Here is a 23,731-nt window from a genome sequence, read left to right as displayed (position 1 = left end):
GGCGGTGGTTGTGACAACCAGCAGGGTCATCATCGGGCTGCCACCTTCCCTAAAACGAACGCCGCTCGCCTACGCCATACAGACGGGCACCGACACGGCGTGTTTCAGGAAGAAGTTGGCGCCCTTGCGCCATATCGACTATTAGTCTGCTGGCTACCCAGAAAACATGAAAAGTCGCCCCGGTGGGAAGTTTGCTGGACGTCGGCGTTGAAGAACTCGACGATGGGCGACATGGGTATGCAGTAGCTCGCGGTTACTCGACGGAATTTATCATTTTTACCCTTCTTCCCACCCCGTCTTCCCCGCACAAGCGAACGGGGATATAGAAGCAAAACAGGCCTCGACTAATATCTGGAAGGAGATGGAGTGGCGGGGTTAGTCCGGCTAACATTAGCGAACTGGATATTAGCCTAGCTCGTTAGCATTAGCATTAGCTTGTTAGCATTAGCTTAGCTTATTAGCATTAGCTAAACCAGGGTTTTTCAACCACTGTGCCGCGGCACACTAGTGTGCCCGTGACATACATTTCAGTGTGCCTGTGGGAGATTATCTAATTCCACATATTTACCATAAAAATATTTTTATGCAAACCAGTAAATATAGTCTCCAAATTGTGTGAGGTGGCGACTTGTCCAGGGTGTACACTGCCTTCCGCCCGATTGAAAGCTGAATAAGGCGCCCTCCGTGACCCCAAACGGAATAAGCGGCAGAAAATGGATGGATGGATGGATGTTTTTGAGTGTTGGTGCTGTCTAGAGCCGTGTAATACTCTTCCATATCAGTAGGTGGCAGGCGGTAGCTTATTGCTTTGTGGATGTCGGAAACAGCGGGAGGCAGGGTGCAGGTAAAAAGGTGTCTTATGCTTATAGGCCTACTGAAATGAGATTTTCTTATTTAAACAGGGATAGCAGGTCCATCATTCTATGTGTCATACTTGATCATTTCGCGATATTGCCATATTTTTGCTGAAAGGATTTAGAAAAGGATTTAGATTTTAAAAAAAATTCACTGGTAGAGAACATCGACGATAAAGTTCGCAACTTTTGGTCGCTAATAAAAAAGCCTTGCCTTTACCGGAAGTAGCAGACGATGTGCGCGTGACATCACGGGTTGTGGAGCTCCTCACATCTGAACATTGTTTAGGCATGGCGCAGTGGGTAGAGCGGACGTGCCAGAAACCTGAGGGTTGCAGGTTCGCTTCCCACCTGTTGACATCCAAAAAAGCGCTGCCGTTGTGTCCTTGGGCAGGACACTTCACCCTTTGCCCCCGGTGCCGCTCACACCGGTGAATGAATGATGAATGAATGATTGGTGGTGGTCGGAGGGGCCGTAGGCGCAAACTGGCAGCCACGTTTCCGTCAGTCTACCCCAGGGCAGCTGTGGCTACAAATGTAGCTTACCACCACCATCGTGTGAATGAATGATGTGTTCCAACTTCTTTGTGAGCGCTTTGAGTATCTAACAATAGAAAAGCGCGATATAAATCTAATCCATTATTATTATTATTATAATCATGGCCACCAGCAGCAAGAGCTATTCAAACCGAGAAAGCGACAATTTCCCCGTTAATTTGAGCGAGGATGAAAGATTCTTGGATGAGAAAAGTACCCGGAAGAGTTACGGCTGCATGGTATTCTGGGTATTTGTTCTGTTGTGTTTATGTTGTGTTACGGTGTGGATGTTCTCCCAAAATGTGTTTGTCATTCTTGTTTGATGTGCATTCACAGTGTGGCATATATTTGTAACGGTGTTAAAGTTGTTTATACGGCCACCCTCAGTGTGACCTGTATGGCTGTTGATCAAGTATGACTTGCAATCGCTTACTGCGCCTACAGAAGCCAAATTCTACATGCGGCTGGGCTGGCACGCTATTTGTGCAGGTTGTAGAGGATGCCAATAATAGTGCCTCAACGGTTCCCCCATAATATTGTTGTTTGGGTGAAGTTCGGGAGAATGAATACCCCTGGAGGGGCGCTGAAAATTGGGAGTCTCCCGGAAAAATCGTGGGTATACAAGTATGACGCTAGCGGCATTCATATAAAACTCGCGGGCCGCCCCAACACTAAATTTTCATATTAATCTGCCCTCCCGTGGGTCCTCCAGACCACCAAGCATCACTGTGAGAGTCCATTTTTCGCTCTCGCACTTGCTCGTGCTCTCGCTCCAGCTCCAACAACTCTCTCCTCCCGGCTGCTGCCTTTTTAACAGAGCGACAGGCGATTAGATAACCAGGCCCAGGTGGGCCATCTACGCACCTGTCGCTCTTCTTGAAGCCGGTCCTGGCACACCCTGCTTCGCTGCAGGTCCGCAGGCCACGCTCCCTCTCCACAGCTTGTTTATAGATGTACAATAGAACTCCTCGTGGGAAGTTGCCATTTGTTATCCATCCATCCATTTTCTACCGCTTATTCCCTTTCGGGGTGGCGGGGGGCGCTGGCGCCTATCTCAGCTACAATTTGTTATATTTGCTGTAATTTTATGACACGATGCAATGCACATTTATGAACATATCAGACAGAAAAGTGACAAGGTTGTAGCCAAAGACTGATTTCCATCTGCATCTCATCGTTATCGTGAGTTGTATTTTCCATACTCTTATTCTTGCTGTATTTATCCGTCACAAGTGGAAAGCCGGTCCCAGAAAATAATGCTTACATTAAACCGGTCCGTGGTGCAAAAAATTTTGGGGACCCCTGAGATAAACGATGGGCTGGATTGAGTTGTATAAAAAAATGTTTATTGAACACATAATATTATAACAATTGTATATATATTTAAAGTTTTTTTTATTCTGTCTGTTTGAAGAATTTAGTGTTCCCCTGTCATCACTGGCCCTCCTGGTGCCGCCACTGCGGCTGATGTCAGCCGGGATGTGGGAAGTGGTTCGCCAGAGGAACATTAAGCACTATGGGAAGCTGGAGGAGTTCGTATCCATGGTTACGGACGCAGTCCCTGACCTCATGAGCAAGAGAGAGGGGAGACTGTTGTCGCTTGGCCTGAGGGCCAGGGTAAGGAAAAGGAAACTCTTGAATATACTTTGTGTTATCGACATATTCGTATTGTCGACATGCTCTGTCGGAAAAACTGGTACGTGGTAGGGGTGTAACGATTCGATTCGAAATCTAATTTGATGTTGCGATACTTTTCAGGGACGATATTTGTTTATTTACAAAAAAAACATCCAGTGAGTTGAAATCGATTCAGTAACTTTTTAGTAAAAAAGTATGGGAAAGAAGTTTGATGTATTTGAATCATGGCTACAAATGAGCAAGTAAATAACAATAATTGCCAATGCATTTACATCTTATTTAAAGGCCTACTGAAATGAGATTTTCTTATTTAAACGGGGATAGCAGGTCCATTTTATGTGTCATACTTGCTCATTTCGCGGTATTGCCATATTTTTGCTGAAAGGATTTAGTAGAGAACATGATGATAAAAAAGCCGGAAGTAGCAGACGATGTGCGCGTGACGTCACGGGTTGTGGAGCTCCTCACATCTGAACATTGTTTACAATCATGGCCACCAGCAGCGAGAGCGATTCGGACAGAGAAAGCAACGATTTCCCCATTTAATTTGAGCGAGGATGAAAGATTTGTGGATGAGGAAAGTGAGAGTGAAGGACTAGAAAAAAAGACTATACAGTGGGAGCGATTCAGATGTTGTTAGATAAATTTACTAGGATGATTCTGGAAAACCCCTTATCTGCTTATTGTGTTACTAGTGTTTTAGTGAGATTATATGGTCGTACCTGTACAACCTGAAGGTCGGCCCCGCACCTTTCTTCAGCACCAGTCGACGGGTGGTGGCGATGCCCATCTCTGCCCTTCGCAAGGGACCCTCTTCGAAACACGATCTTTCGAAATGATCGCTGCATAATACACTGTACTTGGTGTGTGTGGTCCAACCCAACCGTGTTCGCTTGACCGCTCTGTTCTATAGTAATAATAATAATAATGGATTAGATTTATATCGCGCTTTTCTATCGTTAGATACTCAAAGCGCTCACAGAGAAGTGGGAACCCATCATTCATTCACACCTGGTGGTGGTAAGCTACATCTGTAGCCACAGCTGCCCTGGGGTAGACTGACGGAAGCGTGGCTGCTAGTTTGCCCCTACGGCCCCGCCGACCACCATCATTCATCATTCATTCATGTGAGCGGCACCGGGGGCAAGGGTGAAGTGTCCTGCCCAAGGACACAACGGCAGCGATTTGGATGTCAGTAGGTGGGAAGCAAACCTGCAACCCTCATGTTTCTGGCACAGCCGCTCTACCCACTACGCCATGCCGCTCCTAGTAAAGCTTCACCGTCATCTTTCAGAAATGTAAACAATGAAACACCGGCTGTGTTTGTGTTGCTAAAGGCGGCCGCAATACACCGCTTCTCACCTACAGCTTTCTTCTTTGACGTCTCCATTATTCATTGAACAAATTGCAAAAGATTCAGCAACACAGATGTCCATATTACTGTGGAATTATGCGATGAAAGCAGACGACTTATAGCTGTGAACGGTGCTGGAACAAAATGTCCTCTACAATGCGTGACGTCACGCGCACGCTTCATCATACCGCGACGTTTTAGCGTGATACTTCCGCGCGCAATTTAAAATTGCAATTTAGTAAACTAAACCGTCCGTTTTGGCATGTGTTGCAATGTTAATATTTCATCCTTGATATATAAACTATCAGACTGCGTGGTCGCTAGTAGGCCTTTAAATAAAGTGCAGCCAACACTTTAGTTTAAATCAACAAGAGGATACCTTTTCTGCTCTTACTTTCAGCATTCGAAAATGTGTCAACATTTTAGCAGTATTATCTGCTACTTTATACGTATCAGTGTTGGCGCTAGGAATTTTCAAATTGGGGTCCCAGGGACATGGACCAAGGAAGAATCCAGTATATTTTGGTGAGGGTGTGTATAAAGAGGACAAGACAGGAATTTATTGATAAAGGAAGTTGAGTTACTATGTCTTAATGGGATAGTTATTAAATATGTATATATATATTTTTTGATATCCTGTCTCTTTTTGTGAACATAAATCTAACATAAAAAATGTTTTAGGGGGGTAAAAAAAACTAAGCTGGAAATCAAATTTTCCAATTGTACAATTGAGTGACCAAAACATCACAAACCAGACCATCAATATTTGTATGCAATATTTTGTTCAGCAGCACTATATTGTCATATAATTACTTATTCGCCTTATTCGCAATCCATATTTTCTATACAATTATTGGACTTTCAGAACTCGAACAGGTCAGCAATCATATTACTTTGACTTTAAGCTTAGAAGTAAAACAACATTGAATTCAGAAGCTAAAGACAAATGAAACTCGACTTTAATTAAAGTTGAAAAAAAAGCAGAGACACTGCTTTTATCTCAAAATACCTTGGTAGTAGGCATTTGCAAGTTGAGGTACCACTGTCTTACTTTAAATTAGAGGAGGACTACTCTTATTTTTTTAATGTTGCCTTTTATTATTTTATAATTTTGAATTTTCCTGCAGGAACTCTACTAAAGGAATCAATAAAGTACTATCTATTAGGTGTGTAACGGTACACAAAAATTTCGGTTCGGTGCGTAACTCGGTTTAGAGGACACGGTTCGGTTTATTTTTGGTACAGTAAGAAAACAACAACATATACATTTTTGGGGTTATTTATTTACCAAATTTGTAAACAATGGCTTTATTCTTTTAACATTGGGAACACTATAATAATTCTGCCTACGTTAATCAACATTAAACTGCCTCAAATTGTTGTTCAGATTAAATAAAAATGAGAAAACTTTTCTTCTACATATAAAATGTGCAACTTTAAACACTTTCAAGTCAACTCATCATGCTTAATTTATCACAGCATTTGGGAAGAAGGTGTTGATTTTTATTATGTAAATGTTATATTTTTCTTAACATGTGATAGCAGGGACCCTGCCATTCAAAACTTTTCTGTCCCTAAAACACACACAAACACACACACCGCAAAATGAGCTAAGGTTACGCTAAAAGCTAATTAGCCTTCACCTCAAGCCAGACCCGCGAGCGAGCTGTTTAAGTTTCTAGAAGGTCAACGGCATAGCTCGGTTGGTAGAGTGGCTGTGCCAGCAACTTGAGGGTTGCAGGTTCGATTCCCGCTTGTGCCATCCTAGTCACTGCCGTTGTGTCCTTGGGCAAGACACTTTACCCACCTGCTCCCAGTGCCACCCACACTGGTTTAAATGTAACTTAGATATTGGGTTTCACTATGTAAAGCGCTATATAAATATAATTCACTTCACACTTCACAACGGGCTCATAGCGATGTTACTAGTAGTTGAATGGGAGGTGTTTATTATCATTTGGGGAGAGTACTCTGCCTTAAACACCTATCTGCTCGACGCAGAAGCATTTACTACATGCGCTCTGAATACGCACTGCTGATTGGCTGTTACCGCTATATATGTAACCAATCAGATGGTTGTGTGGGTGGGACAATGCTGGGTGCTGAGACAGAGGCAGAAGAAACAAAGCAGCTTGTTAAGACTTTAGCTTAGAAACTCGTTCGGTACACCCCCGTACCGAAACGGTTCAATACAAATACACGTACTGTTACACCCCTACTATCTATTATTTACAAATCCTATTTAAGACAAGACAGGGTTTCCCACACATTCATTTATTTGTGGCGGCCCGCCACGAAAGAATTACGGCCGCCACAAATAAAAAATAATTTTTATTTTATTTTATTTATTTTTTTGGGCTTTTGACTCGCTTGACAGCTCATAAAAGCAATGGGACTCTGTCTGTGAATGGAGCTTGTAGTTACATATTATATAAATATGTAAATATTATGTGAATATGTATATAAATATGTACATAAAGTGTTGTAATTATATTCCAACTCCGTGTTCTTCTTGGTCATCGCGCCGCTGCCTCTCCCTAATGGGAGTCATGTAGAAATATGCTGAAATGGTGTTTAACACTTTTCTTAAAACATTCAGTGGGGACGCAGCTGTGCAATATTGTATTTTAATTTTAATTTTCCAACGTCACTTTAAAGAAAATGTACATTTTCACCAGACCACTCTGGAATTGTTGCGTTCTGAGCATCCCGAAGATCTGAAAGCTGTTGAGACTCACCTTAACAGGATCCGATCTTCTTGCATCGAGGAGGTGAGTCACACCCGTGAGGGTATTTTTATTTTTATTTTTTTTTAATACAGTCTATTATTTCACCATTACTGACTGCCAGTCTGTGTTCTGCCATTTAGACGAATGATCCTGTGATTGAAGCACCCGAGGCTAACTTCATGAAGCTAGTACAGGGCCTGATTGAAGACACGGATGGCCGAGAACATTTCCTCAAGGTAGACTGAACTGAAAGAGAAAGGTTGTGTTTTGGAGAAGTAATAATTCAATATTAATAAGAATGAAATACTAAAGAACAGAACAGAAATGTTACGCTACCCTATACGGCAGGCCTGGGCAATTATTTGAACTCAGAGGGGCCACATTTAGAGACAAAAATGTGTCTGGGGGCCGGTGTATCTACTTTTAGGAACACCAATACAAAACCTCCCAATAATGTCTGATTGAATGCTAAAAAACGTTATGACAGACCGCCTTAAAAAAACGTAATGAAATTTAAAAATGTTCTATGAAGGATAAAACACTGAATATTGACAAAATATGAACGTCATGACGCCCCCTTCGATCGACATATTTTACAATCAAGTGAAACGTAACAAAAATGCAACAAATACTGAAATATGAACGCGAGGGTGCAAAATAAACCCACCTACAATCTGATACATCTGATATTTGCTGAATTCCCCCCAGGAATCAATAAAGTACTTTCTATTCTATTCTATACATCAGTGGTTCTCAAATGGGGGTACGCGTACCCCTAGGGGTACTTAAAGGTATGCCAAGGGGTACGTGAGATTTGTCAAAAAAATTATAAAAAATAGCAACAATTCAAAAATCCTTTCATAAATATATTTATTGAATAATACTTCAACAAAATATGAATGTAAGTTCATAAACTGTGAAAAGAAATGCAACGATGCAATATTCAGTGTTGACAGCTAGATTTTTTTGTGGACATGTTCCATAAATATTGATGTTAAAGATTTATTTTTTTGTGAAGAAATGTTTATAAGTAAGTTGATGAATCCAGATGGATCTCTATTACAATCCCCAAAGAGGGCACTTTAAGTTGATGATTACTTCTATGTGGAGAAATCTTTATTTATAAGTGAATCACTTGTTTGTTTTTCAACTAGTTTTTACTTATTTTTATAACTTTTTTTTCCAAATAGTTCAAGAAAGACCACTACAAATCAGCAATATTGCACAATTATACACTTTAATAAATCAGAAACTGATGATATAGTGCTGTATTTTACTTCTTTATCTCTTTTTTTTTTTCAACCAAAAATGCTCTGATTAAGGGATACTTGAATTAAAAAAAATGTTCACAGGGGGTACATCACTAAAAAAAAGGTTGAGAACCACTGCTATACATCACTAAGCTTTAGAACTTTGTCGGGAAAATCTCCTTCCACCTCTGTGGGAACGCTTCCCACCCACACTGCTTGGTGCCTCGTCTGAGCTGCTGTGACGTAGATGACCATCGTAACTAATTAAATGACCATAGTAACTAATTAGATGACCATAGTAACTAATTATATAACCATAGTGACTGTGACAGACTTCTCAAGCCGTCGCGCGGGTTCCAAGGGCCGTCAAGGAAGGACATAGCGGAGGGAACGTTCTTTATTTTTCAATAAGGACTGCTTCTCAGGTGCTCCGTCTGCCGCTCGCTCTTCCGCTTGCCTTTCTGCTTCGGGCATCCCTCTCTCTCTCAGCGTCAGCTTCCTTCTGGCTTCTTCTCGTCTCTCCGCCTCTCTCCCTGATGTTCACGGCTGAGAGGATTACTTAATCGTCCCCAGGTGCGCGATCCACGCACCTGATCATGATTGCGGCGTCGCTCTCGGCGCCTCACCTCGCCGCTTGCTCGCCGTCCACGCCTCCTCACCGCCATCTCGTGCCCTGCCTTACTGTCGAACTGCCGGCCCCGCCTCTCCACAGTAACTAATTAGATTACCATAGTACAGTGGTAGGGAACCTATGGCTCTAGAGCCAGATGTGGCTCTTTTGAGGACTGCATCTGGCTCTCGGATAAATCTGAGCACACATTGCTTAACAGGATAAGTAATGAATAATTCCACTTGTAATCACAGTGTTAAAAACAACGTTCAAAATATAAAACATTCTCATGCATTTTTATGTTCAAGAAGTTGCGTTAATGGTAAGAAGTAATTTATTTATTATTAGTTAGTGTGGGGCTTGCCCTCCTGGGGGTTCTTCAGACCACCAAGAGCCTGTTTTAGGGTTACAATATTGTTTTATTTTATTTTTCTCTCAGTTGCTGTACAGCAATTGTCTTTTTCTCTTTGGTCCTCACTCGCGCTCTGGCTCCAGCCCCAACCCTGTCTCTCCTCCTGGCTGCTGCTTATAACAGAGCGACAGGTGATTAGATAAAAAGGCCCAGGTGGGCCGTCTACGCACCTGTCGTTGATTTCGAGGCCGGTCCTGGCAACATCCCGCTTTGCTGCAGGCCCGCAGGCCACGCCCCCTCCACAGTTAGCTTCAGAATAACAATGTTATTACAAAGAATAAGAGACTTATTATACTCTGGAAATGTTGGTCTTACTTAAAAAATGCACGCGTTTAGTTGTGTTCAGTGTTAAAAAAATATTATATGGCTCTTAGGCAAATATATTTTAAAATATTTGGCTTCTTGGCTCTCTCAGCCAAAAAGGTTCCCGACCCCTGCCATAGTAACTGGTATTTCAGCCACAAGCGCAGGTTCCCAGCATTGAAATACTTTGTAAAGTTCAAGACTTACGGTCATTAGAAAACATGAGTGCACATCATAATGGCAGCTACACTTCCCATCTTAAAGATTCAAAAAAAATTATTTGGGAATGTCCGGCGGGCCAGGTTGAAAAGCTTAACAGGCTGCATGTGGCCCCCGGGCCTTAATTTGCCAAGGTCTGCTATACGGTCTCTTAATAGTTAACGTCTACAACATACCCTCAAGTATTAGTATTGATTTTCCCCATTTAAAGAATATGTGAAATCTAAAAATAACCCAAGATCTGCCTTCACCGTTATCACACTTCAATGTTCACACAATATTTTGTCACATTTACCGTTGTCAATGGTCATTGTGAAAGAGACCAAACTGGAAAAAATACAGACTAAGAAGCAAGAAAGTGAGATGGTGCACAACAAAATGTCTGAAATCAAGGTAAAAACTGAAAGTTTTGTTATTGATAGAACAATTTTCTTTGAGTATATCAAGATATGTTACTTAAAATAATCTGACAACGGTGCAGGGAAATCTGTCTTAAAATGTTTGGCATGTGTTTTGCCTATCATTCACAATCTTTATGTAAGACAAGCACACATGGTTTTCTTTTTTTAATGCCGTTTAAGTCGTAAATAAACGCTAGCAAAAGTCAGCTAACAACGTAACTAAAGAAATTTGCTCTGTTCCGCTTATAAAGCGCTTTTAAAAAAACCTCCAACATTTTATATACCGGTCCACACTGTAAGTTTGCATGTAACATATATATGTAGTATATATATGTTCTTAAGATAATGTGTAATTTACCTATTTTTTTAATTTTATTTTTTTTATTCTGTCCTTTGCCTGCATTTCTTTGTTCTTCAACTGTGCTTGTTTTTAAAGGGCTTCATAAACAAAGTTGGTATGGTATAGTCATGTAGTAACAGGCACATTCATAATAACAATAACAAGATTTCCCTGCACTGATGGCAGATTTTTTAAGTAACATATCTTGATATATTCAAAGAAAATTGTTCTAACAATAACAAATCTTTTTGTTTTTATCTTGATTTCAGACATTTTGTTGTGCACCATCTCACTTACTTGCTTCTTAGTCCGTATTTGTCTCTTTTTAAGCATTTGGCGGTATATTATGCATCTCAACTTTTGCTTATCTTTTCAACTACTATCCATGCAGACTTCGTGAGCGCCAACAAAGACTACTTTGAAACAAATGATTATCCAGAAACCTTATATTTTTGATTGATTATCCAGAAATCTTATATTTTTGAGCCTGGACATAAGGAGGATGAGGTACAAGTTGTAGAAGCTGTGTGATAAAACAGAATTAGCAAGTAACACTATTGCCACGTGCGAAACAAGAAATACAAAACAATAACTTGCAGAACAATGTCTGCTCTCACTTGAATGCTAAATGATGGGATCTTTACAGCTGTCTGTTTAGATGAAGAATTAATCATTTAAAAAACCACGAAAAAAGCATCTTTCCTGGTCTAAATTAAATGTGAAAGTCTACCAACTTCTCAGTTTATGGCTACATCCTTCTACTACACAAGTTAGAGGCATGTTTTATAATATACAATTAACTTTCACCAGCTCAGAGGAGATGTAGCAACTCACAGGTACAGTATGTCCATTGCTGCATAAGCGAGTTAGCGCTCTGTGATCAACGTACTGCTAAAGGTAGTTCCTCTGCGTTAGAGCTTATAATAACAATGTCGCTAATACTTGGTAATATGCCAGTCACAAGATGCAAATGGAGTATTGTTGGTGGGTTTTTTGTTTTGTTAGCTTCAATTTTTTAGCCACCTCGTACTTGCCATATATTACCACTTAAAATGCATAAAAAAAATAAAAACGTGTGTTTTTGTCTTACATAGGAATTGTGAGTGATAGGCAAAATTCCCCCAAAAATGTGTAGTTCTCCTCTTACTTAGAGTACGACAGTGAGCCCAAAAGGGACAAGCGGTAGAAAATGGATGTTTGGACAGTGGTACCTTAACTTGCAAATAGCTACTACTACTTATTAGCTTAAAGTCCAAGTGATTTCATTGCTGACCTGTTCAAGTTCCCAATGTCCAATAATTGTATAGAAAATAGGGATTGTGAATTAGACTGCCGCCCTAAATTAGTATTGCATACAAATATTGATGGACTGGTCTGTGATGTCTTGGTCAATTTTTGGTCACACAATTGTATAATTGGAAAAATAAGTATATGATTTCCTGCAAAAAAAAAATGTTACCCCCCTGACATAATTGTGTAAGTTTATGTTAACAAAAAGAGACAGGATATAAGCAAAATATCCCATAATGACATAGTAAAACTAAGCTTCCTTTTTTAATAAATTCCTGTCTTGTCCTCTTTATCCAGACCCTTACATAAATATACAGGTCCTGGTCATCCATCCATCCATCCATCATCTTCCGCTTATCCGAGGTCGGGTCGCGGGGGCAACAGCCTAAGCAGGGAAACCCAGACTTCCCTCTCCCCAGCCACTTCGTCTAGCTCTTCCCGGGGGATCCCGAGGCGTTCCCAGGCCAGCCGGAAGACATAGTCTTCCCAACGTGTCCTGGGTCTTCCCCGTGGCCTCCTACCGGTTGGACGTGCCCTAAACACCTCCCTAGGGAGGCGTTCGGGTGGCATCCTGACCAGATGCCCGAACCACCTCATCTGGCTCCTCTCCATGTGGAGGAGCAGCGGCTTTACTTTGAGTTCCTCCCGGATGGCAGAGCTTCTCACCCTATCTCTAAGGGAGAGACCCAAACTCATTTGGGCCGCTTGTACCCGTGATCTTATCCTTTCGGTCATGACCCAAAGCTCATGACCATAGGTGAGGATGGGAACGTAGATCGACCGGTAAATTGAGAGCTTTGCCTTCCGGCTCAGCTCCTTCTTCACCACAACGGATCGGTACAACGTCCGCATTACTGAAGACGCCGCACCGATCCGCCTGTCGATCTCACGATCCACTCTTCCCTCACTCGTGAACAAGACTCCTAGGTACTTGAACTCCTCCACTTGGGGCAGGGTCTCCTCCCCAACCCGGAGATGGCACTCCACCCTTTTCCGGGCGAGAACCATGGACTCGGACTTGGAGGTGCTGATTCTCATTCCGGTCGCTTCACACTCGGCTGCGAACCGATCCAGCGAGAGCTGAAGATCCCGGTCAGATGAAGCCATCAGGACCACATCATCTGCAAAAAGTAGAGACCTAATCCTGCGGTTACCAAACCGGAACCCCTCAACGCCTTGACTGCGCCTAGAAATTCTGTCCATAAAAGTTATGAACAGAATCGGTGACAAAGGACAGCCTTGGCGGAGTCCAACCCTCACTGGAAATGTGTTCGACTTACTGCTGGCAATGCGAACCAAGCTCTGGCACTGATCGTACAGGGAGCGGACCGCCACAATAAGACAGTCCGATACCCCATACTCTCTGAGCACTCCCCACAGGACTTCCCGAAGGACACGGTCGAATGCCTTCTCCAAGTCCACAAAGCACCTGTAGACTGGTTGGGCAAACTCCCATGCACCCTCAAGAACCCTGCCGAGAGTATAGAGCTGGTCCACAGTTCCACGACCAGGACGAAAACCACACTGTTCCTCCTGAATCCGAGGTTCGACTATCCGACGTAGCCTCCTCTCCAGTACACCTGAATAAACCTTACCGGGAAGGCTGAGGAGTGTGATCCCACCATAGTTGGAACACACCCTCCGGTCCCCCTTCTTAAAGAGAGGAACCACCACCCCGGTCTGCCAATCCAGAGGTACCGCCCCCGATGTCCACGCGATGCTGCAAAGTCTTGTCAACCAAGACAGCCCCACAGCATCCAGAGCCTTAAGGAACTCCGGGCGGATCTCGTCCACCCCTGGGGCCTTGCCACCGAGGAGCTTTTTAACTACCTCAGCGACCTCAGCCCCAGAAATAGGAGAGTCCACCACAGATCCCCCTGGCACTGCTTCCTCATAGGAAGACGTGTTGGTGGGATTGAGGAGGTCTTCGAAGTATTCCTTCCACCTATCCACAACATCCGCAGTCGAGGTCAGCAGAACACCATCCGCACCATACACGGTGTTGATAGTGCACTGCTTCCCCTTCCTGAGGCGGCGGACGGTGGTCCAGAATCGCTTCGAAGCCGTCCGGAAGTCGTTTTCCATGGCTTCCCCGAACTCTTCCCATGTCCGAGTTTTTGCCTCCGCGACCGCTGAAGCTGCACACCGCTTGGCCTGTCGGTACCTGTCCACTGCCTCCGGAGTCCTATGAGCCAAAAGGACCCGATAGGACTCCTTCTTCAGCTTGACGGCATCCCTCACCGCTGGTGTCCACCAAGGGGTTTTAGGATTTCCGCCCCGACAGGCACCAACTACCTTGCGGCCACAGCTCCGATCTGCCGCCTCGACAATAGAGGTGCGGAACATGGTCCACTCGGACTCAATGTCCCGCACCTCCCTCGTGACATGTTCAAAGTTCTTCCGGAGGTGGGAATTGAAACTTTGTCTGACAGGAGACTCTGCCAGACGTTCCCAGCAGACCCTCACAATGCGTTTGGGCCTCCCAGGTCTGTCCGGCATCCTCCCCCACCATCGCAGCCAACTCCCCACCAGGTGGTGATCGGTAGAAAGCTCCGCCCCTCTCTTCACCCGAGTGTCCAAAACATGAGGCCGCAAATCCGATGACACAACTACAAAGTCGATCATGGAACTGCGGCCTAGGGTGTCCTGGTGCCAAGTGCACATATGGACACCCTTATGTTTGAACATGGTGTTTGTTATCGACAAACTGTGACAAGCACAAAAGTCCAATAACAAAACACCACTCGGGTTCAGATCCGGGCGGCCATTCTTCCCAATCACGCCTCTCCAGGTTTCCAACATGAGCGTTGAAGTCTCCCAGTAGGACAAGGGAATCACCCGGGGGAGCACTTTCCAGTCCTGGTCATATTATTAGAATATCATGAAAAAGTTGATTTATTTCATTAATTCCATTTAGAAAGTCAAACTTGTAGAATGTATACATTCATTCCAAACAGACTGATACATTTCAAGTGTTTTTTGCCGAAAAGGAGATGATTATAGCTGACAACCAATGAAAACCCTAAATTCAACATCTCAGAAAATTAGAATATGTTGAAAAGGTCAGATATTGAAGACACCTGGTGCCACACTCTAATTAGCTAACTAACTCAAAACACCTGGAAACGCATTTAAATGGTCTTTCGTTTTGATTCTGTATGACACACAATCATGGGGAAGACTGCTGACTTGACAACTGTCCAAAAGATGACCATTGATACTTTAAAGAAGGAGGGCAAGACACAAAAGGTCATTGCCAAAGAGGTTGGATGTTCCCAGAGCTCTGTGTCCAAGCACATTAATAGAGAGGCCAAGGGAAGACAAAGATGTGGTAGAAAAAAGTGTACAAGCAAGAGGGATAACTGCGCCCTGTAGAGGATTGTCAAACAAAACCGATTCAAAAATGTGGGGGAGATCCACAAAGAGTGGACTGCAGCTGGAGTCAGTGCTTCAAGAACCACCACGCACCGACGTATGCAAGATATGGGCTTCAGCTGTCGCATTCCTTGTGTAAAGCCACTCTTGAATAAGAGACAACGTCAAAAGCGTCTCGCCTGGGCTCAAGACAAAAAGGACTGGACTGATGCTGAGTGGTCCAAAGTTATTTTTTCAGATGAAAGTAAATTTTGTATCTCCTTTGGAAATCAAGGTCCCAGAGTCTGGAGGAAGACAGGAGAGGCACAGAATCCACGTTGCCTGAAGTCCAGTGTCAAATTTCCACAATGGGTAATGGTCTGGGGTGCCATGTCATCTGCTGGTGTTGGTCCACTGTGTTTCCTGAGGTCTAGGGTCAATGCAGCAGTCTACCAGGAAGTTTTATGCTGCCTGCCGCGGACCAGTTTTATGGAGGTGAAGATTTCATTTTCCAACATGACTTGGCACCTGCACACAGTGCCAAATCTACCAGTACCTGGTTTAAGGACCATGGGATCCCTGTTCTTGATTGGCCTGCAAACTCACCTGACCTTAACCCCATAGAAAAGCTATGTGGTATTGTGAAGCGGAAGATGCCAGATGCCAGACCCAACAATGCTGAAGAGCTGAAGGCCACTATTAAAGCAAGCTGGGCTCTCATAACACCTGAGGGTGCAACAGACTGCTGGACTCCATGTATTGCTGCAGCAATTCAGGCAAAAGGAGCTGCAACTAAGTATTGATTGCCGTACATGCTGAAACTTTCCATGTTCATACTTTTCAGTTGGCCCACATTTCTAAAAAATATTTTTTGGTACTAGTCGTAACTAATATTCTAATTTTCTGAGATACTGAATTTGGGATTTTCAGTAATTGTCAGTACTAACCATCAACATTTAAAGAAATAAACATTTCAAATATATCACTATGTGTGTAATGAATTGATATAATATGTAAGTTTCACGTTCTGAATATAATTACTGAAATAAATCAACTTTTTCATGATATTCTAATAATATGAACAGCACCTGTACTGGATTTTTCCTTGGTCCATGTCCCAACTCTCTACAAAGTTTGTTGGAAATAAGTTTTATATATGTGTAATCATGCCAATTATATACAGTATGTCATTGTACTGTAGGTCTCATTTTATTGCTATAAAATATGACATTATTGGTGAAAATGTTCCATCCTTTTTATGCAACAGAACGTGTTTCCGGTGGAGTACGGTCCTGACTTTGACACAGCACTGGAGACACTGGTTTGTGAATTCTTTACCAGACTGGAGGAGCTGCTGCCAATACCAGATTTCAAGCAGGTACATAATAAACAACTGCGAGGCGGAATAAAAGCAGCTTCAAGTAGGGCTGCACGATTTAGAAAAAAAACCTAATTGTGATTTTTTTTTTTTTCTCTTCAAAATTGCAATTCGATTTGCGATTTTTATAGTTCATTTATAAATCTGCTAAATTAATTAGAGAAGAAAGACGTGTTACTTTTAGATTGTCAATCAGAGGTAGGTAGTAACGCGCTACATTTACTCCGTTATATTTACTTGAGTAACTTTTGGGATAAATTGTACTTCTACGACTAGTTTTTATGCGACATAATTTACTTGAGTATATTTATAGAGAAGAAACGCTACTTTTACTCCGCTCCATTTATCAACATTCGGCTCGCTACTCGCTACTTTTTTTTATCGATCTGCTAATGTTTGTTTTGGTTTATGACAGAGCTTCAAAGTAGGATCCACGCATGCCTGCCTTTCACCAATCACATGCAGTCACTGGTGACGTTGGACCAATCAAACAGAGCCAGGCGGTCACATGACACGACTTAAACAAGCTGAAAATGTTATTGGAGTGTTACCATTTAGTGGTCAATTGTACGGAATATGTACTGTACTGTGCAATCTACTAATAAAAGTTTCAATCAATCAAAAGTGTAAAGGCAAAAAGACACTTTTTATTTCAACCGTACTTCCCGTTCAAAGCCTAAAGACTGATCGCACAGTTCCTGTCTTCACAATAAAAGTGACGCTCCATCGCGCCTGCACTAACAAAATAAGAGTCTCCGAAAGCCAGCGCAAACAAGCTAGCAAGCTACGGAGTTTGCCGCCTATGTATTTCTTGTAAAGTGTATAACAACAAATGTGGAAGCTGGACAAATAAGATGCCAAAAACCAACGACTTTCATGTGGTATTAGACAGAAAAGAGGAACTTTTGTTCTCCTCCATTTGAAAACGTGGACGTTATCAGCACTATACTGTCTGATTCCAATCAATGCAAGTCATCAGAATCAGGTAATACACCAACTTATATTCTTGTCTTCATGAAAGATAGGAATCTATGTGTTAAACATGCATGTATATTCATTAAAACACCTTCAACATGTCAACGAAAACGGCAAAATAAATTAATATAAATTATATACTGTATATATAAATGTGTGTGTGTATATATATATATATACATATATATAAAGTGTATATGATATGTATGTGTATGTATATATGAAGTAGATCACCTCGACTTGGTCATTTATTAAGTAATTGATAAACGTTGAAAAACTTATTGGGGTGTTACCATTTAGTGGTCAATTGTAGAGAATATGTACTGTACTGTGCAATCTACTAATACAAGTTTCAATCAATCAATCAATGCCTACTGAGCCTATGGTGCTGTTAAGTTATTGTGGCCCAATGTGCCTTAATTTTTTTTATTTTATTTACTATTATTTAATATATATTATTGTTTTAGTTGCTTAAGAGATATTCCTGGCTCTGAATTTGCTCATTGCAATTTTTATGTTTTTGTACATTGTTGCCGCAATCAGGTTACTCATCAGTTACTCAGTACTTGAGTAGTTTTTTCACAACATACTTTTTACTTTTACGCAAGTAAATATTTGGGTGACTACTCCTTACTTTTACTTGAGTAATACATCTCTAACAGTACTCTTACTTGAGTACAATTTCTGGCTACTCTACCCACCTCTGTTGTCAATCAACATATTCTTTCAATCAAAACATTCTTGTCTCAACAATATAGAGCAGGGGTCTCAAACTAAACATGCTTCACTACACACCGTAGCTCACCGGCGTCAAAATGTAAACAAACGCCATGGTTGGATCTACACCTAACATCCACTGTAATGATACCAAGTGCAGGAGCGTATCTAGTCGATATTACTATGATTACATCAATATTTTTTAGCATCACAAAATCTTCTTCCGTTTAAAAAAAATGTATGTTGTGTATATAAACTCAGGAAATATGTCCCTGGACACATGAATATGACCAATGTATGATCATGTAACTACTTGGTATCGACTCGATACCTAAATGTGTGGTATCATCCAAAACTAATGTCAAGTATCAAACAACAGAAGAATAAGTGATTATTACATTTTAACAGAAGTGTAGGTAGAACATGTTTGAAGAGGAAAGTAAGCAGATATTAACAGTAAATTAATAAGTGAATTAATGATTATTTTTTACAGTTTGTCCTTTTTAATTTTGACAAAATATTGATAAATGACACAATATGTTACTGCATATGGCTAATTAGGACTAATTTGTTTGTTTACTTACTATTATCTTGTAACTTCACTATTTTATTTAAGGACAAACTTGCAATAAGAAACATATGTTTAATGTACCCTAAGATTTCTTTGTTAAAATAAAGCAAATAATGCAATTTTTTGTGGTCCCCCTTCATTTCGAAAAGTATCAAAATACATTTTGGTACCGGTACCAAAATATTGGTATGGGGACAACACTAGTTAATAGTTAATATTACATATCCCACAGCTTTTATGTGTTTAATTCTACTGTTAAATAAATTTAAAAAATACATGTTGTCTTGTGTGTTCACTATTTTATTTAAGGACAAACTTGCACTAAGAAACATTTGTTTAATGTACCCTAAGATTTCTTTGTTAAAATAAAGCAAATAATGCAATTTTTTGTGGTCCCCATTATTTAGGAATGTATCAAAGTACCGAAAAGTATGGAAATACATTTTGGTACCAAAATATTGGAACACTAGTTCATAGTTAATATTGCATATCCCACATTCTTTATTATTATGTTTAATTCTACTGTTAAATAAATTTAAAAAATACATGTTGTCTTGTACGTTCACTATTTTATTTAAGGACAAACTTGCAATAAGAAAGATTTGTTTAATATACCCTAAGATTTATTTGTTAAAATAAAGCAAATAATGCAAGTTTTTGTGGTCCCCCTTCATTTCGAAAAGTATCAAATTACATTTTGGTACCGGTACCAAAATATTGGTATCGGGACAACACTAGTTCATAGTTAATATTGCATAGCCCACATTCTTTATTGTTATGTTTAATTCTACTGTTATATAAATTTAAAAAATACAAGTTGTCTTGTGTGTTCACTATTTTATTTAAGGACAAACTTGCAATAAGAAACATTTGTTTAATGTACCTTAAGATTTTTTTGTTAAAATAAAGCCCATCCATCCATTTTCTACTGCTTATTCCCTTCGGGGTCGCGGAGTGCGCTGGTACCTATCTCAGCTACAATCGGGCGGAAGGCGGCATACACCCAGGACAAGTCGGCCCCTCATCGCCGTGCGTTAAAATAAAGCAAATAATGCAATTTTTGGTGGTCCCCCTTCCTTACGAAAAGTATCAAAATACATTTTGGTACCGGTACCAAAATATTGGTATCGGGACAACACTAGTTCATAGTTAATATTGCTTATCCAACATTCTTTATTGTTATGTACCTAAAGGTTGTTTAATCCTACTGTTAAATGAAAAAAACATTTTTAATTCCATTATAAAGTGGTATGTCATAACGGGATGTAAAAAAAAATATATATATAAACATATAAAATCTGATTAATTGCAATTATTATTTGTAACAAGAGTTAATTGATAAAAACAAATCTATTTTTTGTTTTATTTTAGGTCTGGCTTAAAGTGTAAAAAGCCTTTTTCTGTGCCTTGTTATAGACTGCATCTTGGCTCAGTGCTGCCCCCTCCGTGCTTGAGGAGTACATGCAGTGTGTATCAAACGGCGATGACCTCAAATTTCTTCTCCAGAGCAAGCAGTGTCACGGGAAATTGGCCAAAAATACTGTCGGTAAGTTGTCGTAATTATTGCTCGTAAAAGATCTAAATTGTTTTGCTCGATGTTTCAATGATTCTTTTCCTCCCCCACAGCTCCATTTCAGTCAGACGATCTTCTCATCCCCTCGCTGTCTCTGCCCCCCTCCCTGGAAGTGGCCATTGCGTCCCATCCCAGCGCTTGCGACGACGTCACCAACGTTCCTCAGATAGTCATGTTTGACGAAGAGCTGTCCACGAACCCTTCCACCTCCACCAACTTCCCGGATTCGCCAAAAAGAGAAACTGAGATGTTGCCCTCGCCCTGCCGCGGGCAGCAGTCCGGAACGCACAAGTGTCCCGAGTGTGGCAAAGGCTTCAAGCATCACTCGGTCCTGGTGGAGCACCAGCGAGTCCACAGCGGTCTGCAGCCGTACAACTGCTCCGAGTGTGGGCGGGCTTTCCGGACAGCCACGCTGCTCGCCGGCCACAGGCTGCGCAAATGCAAAAACGCCGCGTACCTGTGCATTAAATGCGGCAACAGTTTCCCCACCTCCCTGGACAAGTTCCGACACCACTGTCCGAAACGGGGCCGCAGCTATGACTGCGTGCACTGCCGGAAGACTTTCCCGAAGTCCAGCAGCCTAAAGGAGCACCTTCTCACGCACGTCCAGAGCCGTCTTTTCAAGTGCAGCCACTGCGGCGAAGGTTTTTCGGGCATCGGCGACCTGAAGTACCATCAGCAGGTGGATCACGACAAGCCCTATCAGTGCAAGCAATGTCGGAAGAGCTTCATCTCCTCCAAGTGTCTGGCGAAGCATCAACAACGCCACGAGGAGTTCGGCGAAACGGAGGCAGCCAAATTGCCGAGTGGGGGTAAACACAGGAAAAGCGGCGGCGCCCATCGGATCTCCTCGTTGTCTCTGTCGATCTCCTCTAGGAAACTGACCATCAAATCGGCCTACCCTCGGGGACGAGTCACTCACAACTGCCCACTCTGCGGAAGGAGCTTCAAGTACCGGTTTGAGTTTCTGGAGCACCAGCGGTTCCACACGGCCGTCAAGCCCTACAAGTGCTCGCAGTGCGGCAAAGCCTTCCGCACCGAGACTCACCTCTCGGGACACAGGAAGAGGAAGTGCAAGAACGCCGCCCACCTCTGCACCAAGTGCGGCTGTCACTTCCGATCCATACACGAGCGCGTCAGGCACCAGTGTGTGCAGCTGCTGACCAAATACGAATGCTCTCACTGCGGCAAGGCCTTCAAGATGGCCCACCTGCTGAGGAACCATCAGATGACGGAGCACCAGCTTCCCTACAGCCCCAACCACCGCTTCCGGTGCCGGTACTGCGACGAGACCTTTCCTGGGATCAGCGAGCTCAAGTACCATCAACGCGTCGACCACGAGAAGCCATACCAGTGCCAGGAGTGCGGCAAGTGCTTCCTGTCGGAAAAGTGCTTGTCCAACCACGAGCTGCGCCACAACGACGACCGGCCGGAGAGCTGCCTGGTGTGCGGCCGCGGCTTCCGGAACCGCTACGACCTGAAGCAGCACATGCGCACTCACACCGGGGAGCGCCCCTACCAGTGCACGCACTGCGCCCAGTGCTTCTCCACGGCGGGGGGCCTGAGGAGCCACACCCGGGTCCACACCGGCGAGAAGCCCCACGTCTGCCCGGACTGCGGCAAGGCCTTCTCGCAGATGGGCGCCATGCGCACCCACAGGCTGACGCACACCGGCGAGAGGCCGTTCAAGTGCACGGTGTGCGGCAAGGGCTTCACCATGGCCCACAAGGTGACCGTGCACATGCGCGTCCACACCGGAGAGCGGCCGTACGTGTGCTCGCAGTGCGGGAAAGCCTTCTCGGACGGCAGCGTACTCAAGCAGCACATGCTCAACCACTCAGGGGTGAGGCCCTTCCACTGCCAGATCTGTCCCAAAACATACACTTGCCTCAACCACCTCCGGCGGCACCTGAAAAGCCACTCCAGCATCAACTGACTCTTGCCAGGGAAAAGACTACCAACTTTTTTTTCCCCCCTCCCTTCCAATCATGTTTATTATTTCTGAGAGACACCATTATGTCACGCCCGGTCATCAAACCAAAAGTAAACACCGCGGGGGACATTTTTATCTGCGTCGTGTGAAAACCGAATTGTCTTCAATTCTTTTTTTTATTCCTATTATGTTTGCTGACTTTGTGAGACTTAAATTAAATGACATCAGTTCCACTTTTTGTGTGACTTCACTTTCTTCCAGGGGAGAACCAGACTAAGCAATTCTCCATCCGTACACCAGAGGGCAGCAGCTGCACGGCGTGGTGTCTTATCAGCTGGAATCAAGGAGGACCACCACTTTGTTTATCCTTAAATGACCTGCTCGTCTTTTTATCTCCCCCCTGCAAGGCATTTTGAACGATGGGCAAGTTCATCTTAAATTATTTCCTGCCATTACATTTGATTGGCCTGCAATTTCCTGAAGTTCCGCCTGGCACTTGTAAACAAACTGTCAGGAGGAGCAACCATTTTTTTGTGTTATAACGGCAGAACTATTCCCATTAGTTTGTGTATTAACTCACGAGACAATGAACCTTCAGTCTTAGAACCTTGTTACAGTTAATCTCTTCCATCTGTTGGCTTTCATGGTTTTGTTGTAACCAAAAAAAAAAACATGATCTCAGTTTTTCCCCTTGTTTGATGCATATGTTCCACAGCCCATTAGTTAATGTTTGGATCATTATTTCATCATTTTCTAACCTAATCCCCATTTATCCTAAAAGTGGTTCTCTGTTCTTCAGCCCGATTGACATCTTTTCCTCTCTCCCTGTGAGTCAGAGTTGCTACTAGTTCTGTCTACTTTGTGTCCAGATCCTGTGGAAACTGATCGTGTGCGCCAAAGAAACCTCCTCCAGAAGTATTTGCATGTTGGCCTACATGTCTTGAGGACTGATCTTGACTTTTGGGGGTACGTGTTCTTTGTTGGTTCAGGGTGACGATGGCCATGACTGATCGTTGTTAGGCTTGTGAAACCTAACTTTTTCCACCAAGGGCCGCTTACTGACAAGTCAAAGTATGCAGAGGCCGTTTTGATATTCTTTATTCCATAAAAGAAAATGCTAAAAGTGTACATACACTTGTGAAGGACATAATGTCATGGCTGTCTTGAGTTTCCAATCATTTCCGAGGGTTTACGTCAAACCGCCACATTGGTGACATCCACAACTGCCGCAACACGTTCATTTATCATTATTCAAATATTACACTTAGAATATACAGTCGTGGTGCAAAACTT

At 42.7% G+C, this 23,731-nt stretch overlaps 1 protein-coding gene across 1 annotated transcript; it reads left to right on the top strand.

Moving 5' to 3' along the window:
• Positions 1–22,671, top strand: LOC133545687 (zinc finger protein 345-like). The gene is made up of 7 exons (XM_061891494.1): positions 1–235; positions 2,806–3,008; positions 7,062–7,154; positions 7,253–7,348; positions 16,559–16,669; positions 20,349–20,478; positions 20,559–22,671. The coding sequence occupies exons 1-7, from the start codon at positions 223–225 to the stop codon at positions 22,439–22,441; spliced, it is 2,529 nt and encodes an 842-aa protein (XP_061747478.1). The 5' UTR covers positions 1–222; the 3' UTR covers positions 22,442–22,671.
• Positions 22,672–23,731: the final 1,060 nt, after the last annotated feature.

Source organism: Nerophis ophidion, linkage group LG28, assembly GCF_033978795.1.
Source record: "Nerophis ophidion isolate RoL-2023_Sa linkage group LG28, RoL_Noph_v1.0, whole genome shotgun sequence".
In the NCBI taxonomy this organism is placed as follows: Eukaryota; Metazoa; Chordata; class Actinopteri; order Syngnathiformes; family Syngnathidae; genus Nerophis; species Nerophis ophidion.
This window is presented reverse-complemented; position numbering and strand designations above follow the sequence as displayed.

Excerpts from the sequence above, each read along its gene's own strand:
- LOC133545687 (XM_061891494.1), top strand. Across the intron at positions 7,155-7,252 it reads GATCTTCTTGCATCGAGGAG|ACGAATGATCCTGTGATTGA; the intron begins GTGAGTCACACC and ends TCTGCCATTTAG. Across the intron at positions 20,479-20,558 it reads ATTGGCCAAAAATACTGTCG|CTCCATTTCAGTCAGACGAT; the intron begins GTAAGTTGTCGT and ends CCTCCCCCACAG.